The 17,040-nt window shown below is 46.5% G+C and overlaps 1 protein-coding gene across 1 annotated transcript in view; it reads right to left on the bottom strand.

Moving 5' to 3' along the window:
* Nucleotides 1-688: 688 nt before the first annotated feature.
* The window catches only part of ARSK (arylsulfatase family member K), a 674,705-nt gene continuing 658,353 nt past the window's right edge, over nt 689-17,040 (bottom strand). Inside the window, exon 8 of the mRNA XM_086960926.1 lies at nt 689-1,332. Coding sequence (XP_086817052.1) covers nt 1,058-1,332 — 275 coding nt within the window. The 3' untranslated portion in view covers nt 689-1,057. The remainder of the gene's footprint in view (nt 1,333-17,040) is intronic.

Here is a 17,040-nt window from a genome sequence, read left to right as displayed (position 1 = left end):
CCAGATGCAACTTAGGTGGGTGCACAAAAATACAGCATTCACGATTATGAATTCCATGTTGTAATTGACAGAAGCAAGAAAGTGGAATCTCAAGATCACAAAGTGCACTTACAACAGCAGAAAAGTTGGTAGTACAGAGGCCTCCAACCTCTTTTATAATGAGAGCTACTTTTGATGAATAGAAATGATCTCAAGCTACTAATATGACTGTTACAGTAGCAAATCTGACATGCTCATCAGATGATTTTCGTTTCCACACTTCAACTCTTGCAGGTACTTTGCTCTTCCATTAACGGCCAGAGCTGCTCGCATCAGCAGGGCCTTTGCTGCTTGCTAATTGGTTAAGCTGCAGCCTTCATGCGGTCAATTTGACTGTAAGTGTGTTTGAGCATGGGATTTAGGAGTGGTTGGCTGACTCCTACAGCTAGGATATATTACTGAGCGGTACTGACTCCCATACAATGCAAGAGGCAGCAAGGCTGTTTCAGATCAAGTTAATTATGCAATAGGCTGGGCTCCTTGTCCAAGAGCTACTTCCTGGCGAGGTATTAATATCAGCTCCCAAGCTACCATCGGAGAACCATGTGCCAGTCTGACAGATTGTTTCCCATTGTTGTAAGTTTCAGATTACCTGCAGGGGGTGTTCAAGCACAATGTATGGAACACATACACACCCTTACACGTGTAGCCATTTACAAACATTTTATACAACCATTCCAACCCTGAAAACTGATGTAAAGGTAAGGAAATACCTCTGATTGTCACGGGGTGTTACAAAAGAGGATTTCCCTACACGCTATTCGCCCTTTGGAAAAACAGGGAAGAAGTTACATTTACAAATGTACACTTTCATCAAACCTTGCAGAACTGTGTGCTTAAAGGACAGTCTTCCTTCCTAAGTGTATAGAAGGAGGAATATTTTTGGAAGCTGACATCGGTCTTGAGTTTCAAAGAGTCATTTCTGGGTTCTTCTTAGCAAGAACACCATTGAGAGTAGTTTGCTGACTTTTTCTAAAGGATTTTCTGAATCAAGCCGTTCATGTTTTCCTGTCTGTTCCTATTTGTAGCCATTAAGCCATTCATCAATTGCTCGTTCATATTTTTCGGGGCTTTGCTGCCAGTCCATATGCCACCGAAGGTTTGCAATAACACTCGTGTAGTTATCTCCCAAACTCTGTTTCCAGGTGACAAACTCCTGCTTGTTATAGTGATGGACAGAAGCAGACACCTTTGGATAGTCCACGATTGAACGAAGTTTCCCGTCTAAGGAGGCTGTGATTTCTGGAAACATTTTAGCCACATCGCGGAGTTCATCTGGATCATTGCAAAGGTCTATAAAACACAAATGAATCAGCTTATTAGTGATGCTTTACACTGTATGAGTCAGTTCTTAAGAGCATTAGAGACAACAGGTAATACCAAAGGGAACAATTTAAAGCATAAGTCAAACTTCAGTCTAGAAGTCTTGAAGCACAGCCATTTTGCTAAAAATTCCAAAAAATATAATATGCTGCATATATGTTACAAGCATATGTGTAAAGTATGCAAACGGCCTAGCATAAGTGATGCAAGTTTGGTTACCCTGATTACATTATTCACTTTTTACCAGCCACAAACTTCTCGACAGGCACCATGCGTGCAGCAAAATGCATCTAGTGTAAGTAGTGCAGAAAGAGTGGATGAGAAGATGAGACAGTTCCGTTTTTACAGAATTTCAGCAAAAGAAGGTAACATTTATAGAAAGGATTTTTTCTTAAACAACAAACAGAAAGACATTAAAAAGAATGGCAATTTCACAATCCTCCTAAACTTACACATGCATACATTAAACACACAGATAAATAAACAAGCAAAAACGGACTTAAGTTATCACAGTGTGTGCTAAGTGACATTATGAGTCGCAAATGAGTTTGTACTCACAATGTCAAGACTCTGGTTCTTTGCTATTGACAAGAAATATAAGGGAGCAAAAGAGTTTGAACCCATTACCTGAGACTCCCAAGGAAATATATTATTGGCTTAATACTACTCCTTAAGAAAATAAACACAAACAGTTTAAGGACTGCAGAGAGCAGTCCCGCCCGGGAGAATGTCATTAAGCTCTGATTGAATGAATTGTATCTTTCCACAAATGTATGACGTTACAACGCAACATTTACAACGCATGCTTTTACAACACAGTTTTTACATCGCAACCTCCTTTACAACGCATTCCATTACATCGCATGACACTACATCGCATTTTAGAGACTACCTTTATAAAGCATTCCATTACATCACATTATACCTTTACAACGCATAGCATTACAACGCATACCATTACATTGCATTTAAGGTAAGTATGGGATAGTATAGGGGTAAAAATTACTTTTTAACTCCAGAGGGTGCAACAGTAGGGTAAGTGTTGGATAGTGTAGGGGTGAAAATTACTATTCTAACTCCAGAGGGTGCAACAGTAGGGTAAGTGTTGGATATGGATAGTGTAGGGGTAAAAATTACTATTCTAACTCCAGGGGGTGCAACAGTAGGGTAAGTGTTGGACAGTGTAGGGGTACTATGGGTTGTAATGGTATGCGTTGTATGCGTTGTAATGGTTTGCATTGTAATACCTGCATTGTAGTGACATGCGATGTAGAGTCATGCATTGTAATGGTATGCGTTGTAATGCCTGCGTTCTAGTGACACGCGTTGTAAAGGATCTTGCGATGTAATGGCTGCGTCATAAGTGTAGTGCGATGTAATGGTTGGTTTGTAAAGGTTGTTTCCCCTTTCCACTGCCTACTTGAAGGGATTCTTTTTAGGTCTTGTTTCTCTGCTCCGCCAATCCCCAGCATTCTCTGTGCTCGTCCCAATCGTGACAGTCACTCTTTACATCTTTGAAGACTTTCCTCGACTGCCCCCTCCTTCTTGCCAAACCACCCTTGTGCTTCAGAATGCCCGACACAGACCTATGAATATTCCAACCTGTCCACAACTGTCTCATGCTGGATCGATATCACGTATCAGATCGCCTGGAGGGCATCCAAATCTTCCTCCACTGCCCCTGCTTTCTCCCACCGGGCCGCTTTTTACAGCTCACAGTAACAAGAAGACCTTAACTTTTGCTTCTGCTTTGAAGGTCTCTGAAGGATAAGACAAGCCAAAGGGCAGTATCTGTCTGCAATGGACAAGTTAAGATAAGCATTTTTTTGTGTTTGCTTATTTGGGGGTCTTCATATAGTGTGTGTAAATGGCATGCATAGTTCCTGCAATCAAGACTTAAATGTGTTCATAAAGCCTAAACAAAATTCTTGACAATGCATCTCTGCTGACACTAATTCCTATTGAATAAACAAAGTTGAGCCTTTTAATATCTGAAAACAAGTGCACAACAATGGCCACAACATGCTTACTTCCATAACTGTTAAAGTGCTTGCCATCGCACCTGTCATAGTCTGTATTTATGAGCGTGACGACTCGAGAGGTTAATATAGTTTATGATGCAGTGCGTTCAGTTAATGGTTGCATGCTGAAGAATAAAGACGTGCAAACCAGAGCTCTGTATGGCGTGGTCTGTTACATGCTCCTAGGGCTGGGGAGGACACTGCAACTGGCAAAAGGGATTTGGAATACGTGCATCCCAACAATACAAAACTGTTCTCCCTGAGAGTTTGGAGTGGTCCAGCAAACTGCTTGTGGGTGCCTGTGCCTCAGGAAGTGGTCCACAGTTGGCATATGTGAGGTCAAAGTGCATACCTGGTTTTGAGAGGCAATCGGAAAAGGTGAAGGCCCTTCAGTGGAGCACATCCTGTGAGCCTGCTAAAATTCTACTGGTAAGGCTGAAAGAAGAGATACTGCATCACAGCATAAACAGTGCAGCATAGCTACGAAAGGGGGTGGTGATGGACGGAGCATCTGAATCAAACACTCACACCCAGTCAAAAGATCTGGGTTTAATCCATCACCGTTCTTTAGTCCACTCTGCCACCCCAGTTCAGACATGGCTATATGCAAATCAGTCTGACCCTGTGCCTCATGGGAATAGTCCAGCCCGAACTGCCAAGCCATGTCTTCCCTGGACCGGAAACAAGCTTCCAAGGACCGGTTTCTGGCATTCCAGCCATCTTCAGCCCGGCTTGCTTGAATCCAGTGGCAAAGTGAGCAAGGGACTCACGTCTGAGCATACCCTGCCACACTTATGGCGGCCAAAAGCGGTACAAAAAGGGGTGGTGATGGACGGAGCATCTGAATCAATCAAACACTCACACCCAGTCAAAAGATCTGGGTTTAATCCATCACCGTTCTTTAGCCCACTCTGCCACCCCAGTTCAGACATGGCTATATGCAAATCAATCTGACCCTGTGCCTCATGGGAACAGTCCAGCCCGAACTGCCAAGCCATGTCTTCCCTGGACCGGAAACAAGCTTCCGAGGACCGGTTTCTGGCATTCTAGCCGTCTTCAGCCCAGCTTGCTTGAATCCAGTGGCAAAGTGAGCAAGGAACTCACGTCTGAGCATACCCTGCCACACTTATGGCGGCCAAAAGCGGTACAAAAGGGGGTGGTGATGGACGGAGCATCTGAATCAATCAAACACTCACACCCAGTCAAAAGATCTGGGTTTAATCCATCACCGTTCTTTAGCCCACTCTGCCACCCCAGTTCAGACATGGCTATATGCAAATCAGTCTGACCCTGTGCCTCATGGGAACAGTCCAGCCTGAACTGCCAAGCCATGTATTCCCTGGACCGGAAACAAGCTTCCAAGGACCGGTTTCTGGCATTCCAGCCGTCTTCAGCCCGGCTTGCTTGAATCCAGTGGCAAAGTGAGCAAGGAACTCACGTCTGAGCATACCCTGCCAACATATGGCGTCCAAAAGCGGTACAAAAGGGGGTGGAGATGGACGGAGCATCTGAATCACTCAAACACTCACACCCAGTCAAAAGATGTAGCAGAGCAGCAGGCACTACTGGGCAAGGTCAGCAGTGAGTGGGTACTCATCAGGACAGGGCGGTAGGCTTTCACCATCTTCCACTGTGGCGTGACACTTATCCTGTACAGCAGCCTGTACTCCTGCAGTGGGGCCTCCACTAGCCCTGTGGACAGCAGAGGGGTTTTAATTGGGTGCAGGGTCCAGCACACAGGCCCAAGTGGCGGTATCCCCTGGCAGCAGGTCCCCTCTCGTTCATCTCCCTGCTGTGTCTGATCACATGCCCCCTTATACGCCCCTCACTCCACCTACCAGGCAGTGCCAGAAGCTTCTAGAAGCCTCTGGGGAACTGGTTTTAACTGGCTCAGGGGGAGGAGTAGAGCACCCTGGGTGCCAGGCTTTCCCTCCAAAAGCTGGGATGGCTGGGAACCGAACATCTAGACTGCTAACCTACTGCAGTCAGGTGGCACAACACACAGCCATGGCATCCATTTTAAGAGCGACATTTCACCAGGGTGCATTCCTACAATGGGGGTTAACAAGTGCGCACACCATTGCATTACATTTACTAGGGCATCTCACACCACACATGGCCTATACAACTTTCTGCCATGTGGGAGGCATCCTAAAATAGCGGGGGGGGGACGAAAAAGTTTGTGAGAAAGGGCCAAGTACAACAGCGTTCATGTTCATTTTCAATTTTTCCATGAGCTGATGTCATTTTATAAACATTTCTGACATTTTATCAGTTAGGTACAACTTTATTTATCATGCAATACATGATGTAAAATGTTATACACACACAATCACACTAATCACAAAAAAGTTAAGAGTGCAAACTGATGATAAGACATATGAATGAGAGCAGGAGAAGTATCTAGAAGAACATTAAACAAATCCTTGGAACTAGGATCTTTCCTAAGTAAAAAAGTCTTGCATTGGACCGCTCCTTATAAGAAGAAGAATCTTGACCCATCCAACCCAGCCTACTACAGGGCACTATCCTATGTAAACAATTCAAAAGAGCAGGTTTTCATAAATTCTCCAGGTTTACTGAGAAAAATGAATTGATGTTCAATCAACTATCTTGATTCTAACAAGGTAAAGCGTCATGCTTTGTATCCGTATGGGACAGCCTAATGCTTCTGAACCGGTTGGTAGTGTTGACATTGTCAACCATGAGACACTAAACACAAACTATATCATTGCAGACTACATGAAAACACTCTACAATGTCTCTCATACCTTAAAGAGAGACAGAGGTTGGTATTCCGGCCAACTTTCCTATTCGCCAGTGACACCCAACATTATGGAGTCCATCAGGTGTCCACCCACACCTTACCTGTTACAAATATGCATATCACAAGGAGCACCTATAACACAATGAAATACTGTGGCACAGCTTCCCATACCTAGGAAAACTACAAGCTATCCTCACTCTTATCATTTCCAAGCTCAACTATGCCAATCCCGTATATCTTGTCACCCTCTGTTTCATCATAAACATAATATAATGAATCCAAAATGCTGCAGTAAGACTCCTACTCCATATTCAACTCAAAGAACACAACCCCAGTCCTGCAAACGTTCCACTAGACGACACATTGCATCATCCACAGAGCTTTCCATGGAAAAGGAATATTATATTTATAAATCAAATCATATTTAAGCAAAAGAATCAAAATAAGACATTCTGCTCAAGGCTAGCATCATGGATCGTAAAAGCGCTTTACAATAGGAAATCCACAGGAGGCTGCACTTTCTCAGTACAAGCTGAGAAGTTCGGGAAATTATTGTCAGTTAAGAATGCAGACATCCAGAAGCATTTAAGGCTCAAAAGAGAGGTGAAAATATGGTTGTTCACGAGATAATTACATCAATCACTGACCCTGGGATAGAGCCCAGAATGGTTCTGCCCCTTATCTGTTTAGGTACAGTCCAGTGCTATGGAAGAATAAAAAGCAGCACACCTCCGAGTAGACAAATAACAGCACCCTACTCAAAATGGGGACCTCCACCCAACATAGCCTCGGGATTACCTCAACATATGAATGCAATATGATAAGTATGCCATCTTAACTATAAGATATGTTTCTCAACTCAATTTTAGAATCATCAACTGCCACTCAGGACCCCAAGACCTGCATCCTGCTTAATGAGATGGAGAACTCTAAGCATAGTCCCTCGCACAACCCTTACCACGTTCAATGTCTGCCCTAGCGCCTGGCTCTAATTATTAGATAGCAAACAGTAACTCTAGTCTTACTGTAGGTCCACACAGTCTCTAATGATATAATCCATGGACTATATGATATCAAATAATAGTTCACTACCGGATCCCTCATTCATCAATAGAACAGGGATATAATATATGAAAGGACCTGTGAAACATTGCCTGCAATTGAAGAGCACAAATAGAAGATATATAAGCCTGTTAACAAACCAATCAATATTAATCTGACAGGCCTGAGAAGACCAAAGAGATCATCCCAAAATTGCTGATCACAGGAAGAGTCTAACATATTTGACAATGCAGATCACAAATAGTCACATACATGAAACACCAACATCCCATAATGGCCGAAAGGATGAATATAATTCAGCGCTTCTTGACAAGTCTACTTACTTCACATCTCATAATTTCAATCATATAAAAGAGGATTGTAATGCAATCTAGCTGGGGAGATCTCAGATTCCCCCTCACTCTTTCTCTTCACTTGTTACCACCCGGGGTCTATAGTATTTTAGAGTGGATGACCTCCTGCCACAGCCAGCATTGAAAATTGGATTGGGAACATAAAAGAAAAACTACCAACAAAATAAAGGGACCTGCAGAGTTAATTAGACCTGCACCAAATCAAAACTATAAAAATGCATTTCTGTATTTGATACTTCCTCATCCATCACACTGGCAAGTACTCTTTCCCATAACGTGATATTCACACCTCAGTGACAATCACCCACAAAATGGAAATATTTCTCACATAGACTCAAAACAAAGACAACACACCTTTAACACATAGCCACATGGTGTAGTGTGCTGTCTGTGTGGATACGAGTTTCAGTGTCCCGTCAAAGTGGTACTAGGCACAATACAAATGTTACATGTGGGATAAAGAACCACCCTGCCATACAATATAAGGATGTGGCAAGTAACTAAGGAGTTCCATAACCATATAGAGGCCGATGATAATGTGCAACAAAGGGTATGTTATTCCTTCTAGCAAGGTTACACCATTACCCTTGACATAAATTACTTATATCCTTGGTATCTTGCTCTTTTATATGAAAGAAATAACTTGGTTCCAGACATGAAGAATAAAAGCAGACTCTTTAGTGCGAAACACACCGCAAAGCATTGAGGGGCTGATTATGATTCTCACCACTATATTGCAGCGGCAGCAGTCTCCCCACCCCTTTACTATGATGTCACTTCTGCCCCAGCAGCAGTGTTTCTGATGGCAGGGAATATGTTCTCATATGTGTCGATATGGGTGTGTATATTTTGACTGGAGTGCACAAGTGTTAAATGTACACATAAGCATGACACATATGGAAAACATACCTACTGCAAGTACTTTCCTATGGCTGTAGTCCAGACCATATGTGCCCAGTCTAGCCAATGGGTAAATAGTGTAATACGAACATGACTGTATTTCGGAGCAAACATGGTAATTTTCTTCAGGGTCAAGATGCTATTGTAAAGCCCTGGAGAAAGGAATCTACGTGGGAGATTGAAGGGAAGAAAAGTAAATAGGTGAGGATGCACCCCAATTCCTTTGATTCCGCCAACTTGAAGCAGTCAGTCATCCCACCAAAGTCGGCTTGACAGAAAGCCAACTCATAATGCTGACGGTGGTGAACTTGTCTGTACCACCCTCTGACAGCTGCATTTATTTATTTTTTATTTATTTATATGCTTCTATAGCGCCTGAATAGACCCCCGAAGGGGTATCTCTGCGCTTTGCCATCCAGGGGAAACCTGCTACTGTACCCGGACAATACCAATAGAAAGTGGGGGAATAGAATTAAATGCTAGAGAAGAGGTAGGTTTTCAGGGTTTTACGAAAAGATAAGTGATCAGAGCTGAGCTTTAGTGAGAGGGGAAGGGTGTTCCACAGAACAGGCCCAGTATAGGCCAGAGCCCTACCTCCTTGACGGGCTTTTTTAATCTTGGGAACCTTGAGGAGTTGGAGGTTGCTGGATCGTAGTGCACGGCCCGGGACATATGGTGTAAAGACTGTGCTGAGAAATTTCGGGCCTATCCCCATCAGGCATTTGTGAATTGTGCACAAGATTTTAAATTTAGTCCGCAGTCGTACTGGCAGCCAGTGCAGTTCCGTCAACAGTGGCTGTGAGGGAGTCCTAGGTGGAGCATTCATGACTAACCTCGCAGCCGTATTCTGGACCACCTGTAGCTTGTTCAATTGGCCTTCATTAGATGACAAAAGAAGGCCATTACAGTAGTCCAGTCTGCTAACGACCAGAGCCTGGACCAAGGTCTTTCTGTGGTGATCTGGGAGAAAAGGAAACACCCTTCTCAACAGAGAGATAACCCCAAAACAGGTACCAGCAACCTGGTTGACATGATCTTTAAAAGTCAGTGACTGATCAAATAACACTCCTAGATTTCTTATGGTCTGCTTGGGGATTGGGGTGGGTCCTAGTTCACCAGGCCACCAATCACTGGACCATAATGTTACTGCTTCCCCATAAAGTACAACCTCGGTCTTAGTCACGTTGCACTGTAAGCAGTTGTTGGCCATCCATTTGGAAACTGCCCTCATTCCTTCTGCAAATGTTCTTTGTAAAGCAGGGGAGAAGGTCTTAAAGGGGAACAGAAGTTGGGTGTCATCGGCGTAGGACACCGGTATAAACCCAAACGATCTCACTAAGTCAGCCAGGGGGGCCACATATACATTAAACAATGTGGGGCTCAAGCATGAGCCCTGTGGCACACCCCTGGTGAGCTCCCTGGCGGTGGATTTATGGGAGCCCAATCTGACTTCCTGAGAACGACCGGAAAGAAAGCTCTCCATCCAGGACAGGGCCATACCTCCCAATCCTATCTCTCTCAGCCGGCAGAGAAGCAAATCGTGAGACACCGTGTCGAAGGCAGCGGATAAGTCCAATAGCACCAGAATCATCGACCCTCCACTGTCAAGCGTCATCCTGATGTTATTGGTGACAGCCAGTAGGGCGGATTCGGTGCTATGGTTGGGCCTAAAACCCGATTGCGAGGGATCTAGGCCATCCGCTGTCTCGATATAGTTAGAAAAATGGGTGTTCACGTGCTTCTCTGTTAACTTGCCGATGTAAGGCAGGAGAGAGATAGGTCGGAGGTTAGTTAGATCCGTCCAGGGTAGGGTCGCCTTCTTCCTAATTGGGTTTACTACCGCAGTCTTCCATTCCATGGGGACTTGGCCTTTGGCTAGGGAGGTGTTAATAACTGCCAGGATCGAGGGGCCTAAGATGGAAATTAGAGGGGCCACCATTTTAGCCGGAAGGAGGTCGTTGGGGGAGCCTGTTTTCATATGGCCAATGAGAGTTGCCAGGTTTTGATCTGTAACGGGAGGAATGACAAACAGGGAGTTTGTAGCCTGAATGCTGGATTTAGCTTGGGGAATAGATGTAGAAACCCCAGTTTTAGAAGTTAAAATTTTATCATAAATCAAGTTAATTTTTTCTTCAAAGAATACCGAAATTTCGTCACAGAGTGGTTGAGAAGCATCTTCAGTACTCTCAGTGGCTGCAGGTTTAATGAAATTTTGCAAAATTTTGAATAGTTCACGTGGACAATTTCCAGCCTCTTCCAGTTGTACGGAGAAATGAACTTTCCTGGCTAGTTTTATTTTTTTATAATATGCTGACTGAGCCTCATGAAAGGCTTTCCTGGCCTCTTCATTTTTAGATGATCTCCAAGTTTTTTCTAAACGCCTGCATTTTTGCTTTTCCTTTCTGAGATCAGCTGTATACCACTTCTCCTGTTTGGTATGGGGGAATTGCTTGTGTGGTTTGAGAGGAGCAAGGGTATCGATAGTGGTTTTTAGGGACTTATTAAATTTCTCTAATGCAGACTCAGCAGTGTCTTCATCCGTGACAATTGGTTGCACCCAATGTTTGTGTAGATTGGTCGCTGAGATTTTATGCCATTCTCGCCGAAGAATTGGTGGGAGCAGGGTTTTTGGTGGTCGTTTAATCGGACCAGCCAGATAAAACTCCACCAGAAAATGGTCTGACCAAAAGATCTTTTTTGCAGGCAGACATCGTACTTTGGTGCTGTTAGAGAATATGAGATCCAGGGCGTGGCCACCTATGTGAGTGGTACCGTTGTTAATTATTTTAAGCCCCAGATGCGATAAATCAGTTGTTAAGTGCATGGTTTCAGACAGTTCTGGAATATCCATGTGTATATTAAAATCCCCAAGGAGGATAAAATCCTCTTTTGCTTTCATGTGGGGGGCAAGTGTTTCCAGAAGGAGCAGGGAAAAATCGGGGTTAGGGATAGGCGGACGGTACAAAAGGGCTCCTTTCCAGGATGTACTTCCTAATGTGATTTTAAAAATCATTATTTCCATCATTGGACTACATATTTTATCTAAAATAGTTGCCTTAAACATGTCCTTACATATAATTGCCAATCCACCCCCTGTTTTATTGGGTCTATCCACATGCATGATTCTGTATCCTGAGGGAACACCCAACACAACAGCAGGTGTTGTGTGGGGTTTCATCCAGGTCTCAGTGAAAAAACAGAGATCAGGTTGTTCTGTGTGAATAAGGTCCCAAATCTGTAGTTGGTGTTTTGGCATAGAACGCACATTTAAAAGAAGGCATTTGAGTTCCGGGGGAGTTGTGGTGATAGTAGCTTTGCCCTGAGTGCAGTCCTCAGTCGAGTCTGACTGAAAACGGCATTGGAGGCAAGAAAAACTCCCCTCAAGCTGTTTATATTGCAGCCGTGTACCACAGCTCACCCTGGGCTGCAACAGTCGGAGGGTTTGGGGTGTATACGTGATAAGGTTAGTACCTTCATAAACAGGAGGCATAGTGGGATACTTTGCGACCTCCGCGCCTCTGTCTGCCTCGTCCTGTCGCGGACGGGCGCAGACGGGCAGCTCTTTGGCTGGTCTTCGGCGTGGCCTCGGCGATGCTGCGCGCGATCGCTGCGCGCTCACAGGGGGCGATGGCTAAATAGGCCCTCCAGATTGGTGCACTAGAGCGCTAACCGCTCGTGGAGTGTCCCAGCAGGAAGTGACTGGCTCTCCCTGGCCCGCCCTCCGCACAACGGTACTGGTTACCGCGTCAGACCGAGGCGGGTCAGGAGAAAAGACGAGCACAGGCTTCCTTTTAGTAAGTATGTTTCGTTTCCCTCCTCCTAGTAATCAGGACAAAAGGGCTATAAGGTAAAATCACCCTAGAGTCAATGTAAGTGTGGTGGAGATGCGTGTCAGAGATAACAGAGCAAGTATTAAAACTTCGTTCGTGATTAAACAAACATTATTTTTAAAACGAGTAATTTTTAAAAGACAGGCTATTCACTTTTACCCACCACAAATAAGGAATGCACGGGCACAAACGCAGTAGCTTGAAAGGCTAAGCGGAGGAGAGGCTCTGCCACCGCCTCACATCCGCAGCTAGCGCAGATCAGGGCTCCGCCTAAATAGGCCCTCCAGATTGGTGCACTAGAGCGCTAACCGCTCGTGGAGTGTCCCAGCAGGAAGTGACTGGCTCTCCCTGGCCCGCCCTCCGCACAACGGTACTGGTTACCGCGTCAGACCGAGGCGGGTCAGGAGAAAAGACGAGCACAGGCTTCCTTTTAGTAAGTATGTTTCGTTTCCCTCCTCCTAGTAATCAGGACAAAAGGGCTATAAGGTAAAATCACCCTAGAGTCAATGTAAGTGTGGTGGAGATGCGTGTCAGAGATAACAGAGCAAGTATTAAAACTTCGTTCGTGATTAAACAAACATTATTTTTAAAACGAGTAATTTGTAAAAGACAGGCTATTCACTTTTACCCACCACAAATAAGGAATGCACGGGCACAAACGCAGTAGCTTGAAAGGCTAAGCGGAGGAGAGGCTCTGCCACCGCCTCACATCCGCAGCTAGCGCAGATCAGGGCTCCGCCTAAATAGGCCCTCCAGATTGGTGCACTAGAGCGCTAACCGCTCGTGGAGTGTCCCAGCAGGAAGTGACTGGCTCTCCCTGGCCCGCCCTCCGCACAACGGTACTGGTTACCGCGTCAGACCGAGGCGGGTCAGGAGAAAAGACGAGCACAGGCTTCCTTTTAGTAAGTATGTTTCGTTTCCCTCCTCCTAGTAATCAGTAATCAGGACCGCGTACTGCAGTCGAGGCGGTCAGCTAATGGCTGGCAGTGGTGGCCGTGCTCCAGCGGTCTTTGTTCTGCAAACCGCCAACATCATAATTGCAAATGCTACTTACCAGTATGCATCTGTTCTTGGCATGTAGGGCTGCTGACATTCATATCTGTGCATAGATCGCCGCCTAGTGTTGGGTCCGGATAATTGCACATTGTTGTCCTGGAAGAGTCTTCGAAGTATCACGAGATAGGTGGCTCCTCCCCTGGACTACAGTGCGCATGGGCATCGCCTCCATCCCCAGATTGTTTTTAGCCATTGGCAGAGATGGAGTGAAGAATGTGAGTGATGGCCATGCTATGAGCATATACATATATACTGAATGAAATACTGCAGCTGCTACAGGCGGCGGGGAGGAGGGTGGGCGATATGAATGTCAGCAGCCCTACATGCCAAGAACAGATGCATACTGGTAAGTAGCATTTGCAGTTCGAGGCATGTGGGCTGCTGAATTCATATCTGTGCATAGAATACACAGCAGTCCCTCCATTAACGGCGGCCGCCCGTGCCAGCTGCAGCAGTCTGAAAAAGTGTTTTTAGAACAGCCTGACCAACAGCTGCCTGCTGTTTGGAATGCACGTCTACGCAGTAGTGCTTAGTGAAAGTATGTGTGGTAGACCATGTGGCTGCTCTACAGATATCTTCTAAGGGAATGTTACCTAGGAAAGCCATAGAGGCCCCCAACTTCCTGGTGGAATGGGCCCTTGGTGGGATAGTGAGAGTGCGCTTAGCTTTAGCGTAACAGATCTGAATGCATTTCACTATCCACCTAGCGATCCCAGCTTTGGAGACAGCGTTTCCCTTGTGGTGTGTGGCAAAAGCAACAAATAGCTGCTTGGTTTTGCGAAAATCTTTTGTCCTGTCTACATAGTACATCAAGGCCCTCTTGACATCAAGGGTGTGGAGCATGCGCTCCGCCAGCGTCTCTGGGTTTTGGAAAAACACCGGCAATTCAATTGTCTGGTTTATGTGGAATTGTGATACCACTTTGGGTAGGAATTTAGGGTTAGTGCGGAGCACCACCCTGTTAGCATGTACCTGGAAGAAAGGTTCTTGGATGGTGAGCGCCTGCAGCTCGCTAACCCTCCGCAGCGATGTAATCGCTACTAAGAACGCAACCTTCCAAGTTAGAAACTGAAGCTCACAAGAGTGCAGTGGCTCAAAGGGAGGACCCATCAGCCTTGTAAGAACCACAATGAGGTTCCATTCTGGAGCTGGTGGGGTCCTTGGTGGAATGACCCTTTTGAGTCCTTCGAGAAAGGCCTTGATAGCAGGGACCTTAAAGAGTGACAGATGTTGTCTATTCTGGAGGTATGCTGCCATAGCAGACAGGTGAATGCGGATGGAAGAGTACGCCAGATTACATCGATACAAGTGGAACAGGTAACATATGATGTTTTGAATGGAAGCATCTAGCGGGTCAATATCGTGGTTAACACAGTAGATGACAAACCTCTTCCATTTAGCCGCATAACAAGCTCTAGTAGTGGGCTTCCGAGCCTCCCGAATGATGTTCATGCAATCGGGAGGAAGATTGAGGTAGCCAAACTCTAGGACTTCAGGAGCCAGATCGCCAGGTTGAGCTGTTGCGGGTCTGGGTGCTGAATGTCGCCATGGCTCTGCGTCAGAAGGCTGGGAGTGAGATGAAGCCTTTGATGCGGTACCACGGAGAGTTCCAGAAACGTGGTGTACCATGGTTGGCGAGCCCACGTAGGAGCAACCAGGATGAGAGTCATCGAGTGCTGCCTGAGCTTGCGTGCCACCAGCGGTATCAGAGGTGCTGGGGGAAAAGCGTACGCAAATCTGCCTGACCAGTTCATCCACATCGCATTGCCCTGTGATTGCGGGTGTGGGAACCTGGCGGCGAAGCTTTGGCATTTTGCGTTCTCCTTTGTGGCGAACAGGTCTATCTCTGGATGACCCCACTTTTGGAAGTACGGTTGGAGTACTGATGGATGTATCTCCCACTCGTGCATTTGATGGCTGTGTCTGCTGAGCAGATCCGCCATCTGATTGTCCTTGCCCGGGAGATGCTCTGCCATGAGGAAGATGTTCCTCTGAATGGCCCACTTCCACATGCTCTGAGCCAGATGAGACAACTGTGGAGAGTGTGTGCCTCCCTGCTTCTGGATGTAGTACATGGCCGTCATGTTGTCCGTCAGGATCAACACGACCTTGTTGCACAGATGTACTTTGAACGCCTTTAAGGCCATGAAGACTGACATCAGTTCCAACACATTGATGTGCATCTTCCTTTGCTGTAGTGTCCATAGTCCCTGCACCGTGTACTGGAGTACATGCGCTCCCCATCCCTGGAGAGAGGCGTCCGTCGTCAGGACAATCTGTGGCACAGGCTCCTGGAAAGGTCGGCCCTTGCAAAGGTTTTGTGGATTCCACCAATGCAGAGAGTTGTACGCCCGACCGCTCACCAACACTAGGTCTGTCAGTTGCCCATGAGCCTGAGTCCACTGACGTGCAAGGCACTCCTGAAGCGGACGCATATGTAGTCTCGCGTGCGGGACGATGGAGATGCAGGAGGCCATCATGCCTATCAACTGCATGAACACCTTCGCTGGAAGCGAGTGCTGAGGTCTGAATCGTTGGATCAGAGTCTGGATGCTGGCGATTCTCACTGAATTTGGCTGCGCAGTGGCTGCCAGCGTGTCTATCGTCGCGCCCAGATACTGCCGTACATGGGCGGGCTGGAGATGAGATTTTGGATAGTTCAGCGAGAATCCCAGATCGTGCAGGAGATGAATAGTGCGTGACACGTGGTCTGCGCACTGCTGTTCTGTCCTTGCCTGAATGAGCCAGTCGTCCAGATAAGGATAGACGTGGACGTTTTGGCGTCGCAGATGCGCCGCCACAGTCGCCAGGCACTTTGTAAAGACTCTTGGCGCTGTGGTGACCCCGAACGGCAGAACCCTGAACTGGTAGTGCTGGTCTAGGAGTGTGAATCTGAGATACTTCCTGTGGGAAGGATGCAGGGGGATATGAAAGTATGCATCCTTTAGGTCCAGTGTGGCCAGGAAGTCCCCCTGTTGAAGCAGAGGGAGAACCTGCTGCAACGTGAGCATATGGAAGTGCTCCGAGAGGATGTACCAGTTTAGGGGCCTGAGGTCCAGGATTGGCCTGAGGGATCCGTCCTTTCTGGGGATCAGGAAATACAGGGAGTAAACCCCTGTTCCCCGCTCCTGGAATGGAACGAGCTCTATCGCCCCTTTTTGCAGCATGACCAGAACTTCTTGCTGCAACAAGGTCAAGTGCTCGCCTGACATAGGACGGCTCCTTGGGGGTATGTCCGGTGGAATGGACGTAAGCTCTAGACAGTACCCGTACTGGATAAGAGACCTCACCCACCTGTCCGTGGTGATGGACTTCCACTCCGGCAGGAACTGCTGGAGTCTCCCCCCGACCGGTGTTGTATGGTCGGGGGGCAGTGACAAGACGTCACTGTTTGTTGGTGGTGGTGGACCTGGAGCTATTGTTTCCACGTCCCCTGCCCTTGATGTTATTGCCTCTGTAACCACCTCTACCTTTGTTGTTGTACGAGGTCTGGGTGTTATTCTTGTAATATTGTGTGGACTGCGATGCCTGACCCCTTGAGGTGCCTCTGGAAGTGGAGCGGCGAAAGGAACCACCCCGAAACTGCTGACTTTGTAAGGCCCCCATAGACTTGGCAGTTTCAGTATCTTTCTTCATTTTTTCCAGGGTCGCGTCCACCTCAGGGCCAAACAGGTGGTCTGGGTTAACTG

Source organism: Lissotriton vulgaris, chromosome 3_1 (genome assembly GCF_964263255.1).
Source record: "Lissotriton vulgaris chromosome 3_1, aLisVul1.2, whole genome shotgun sequence".
Classification (NCBI taxonomy): domain Eukaryota; kingdom Metazoa; phylum Chordata; class Amphibia; order Caudata; family Salamandridae; genus Lissotriton; species Lissotriton vulgaris.
The sequence above is the reverse complement of the archived record's forward strand: the minus strand, read 5'-3'. Positions and strand labels throughout refer to the sequence as shown.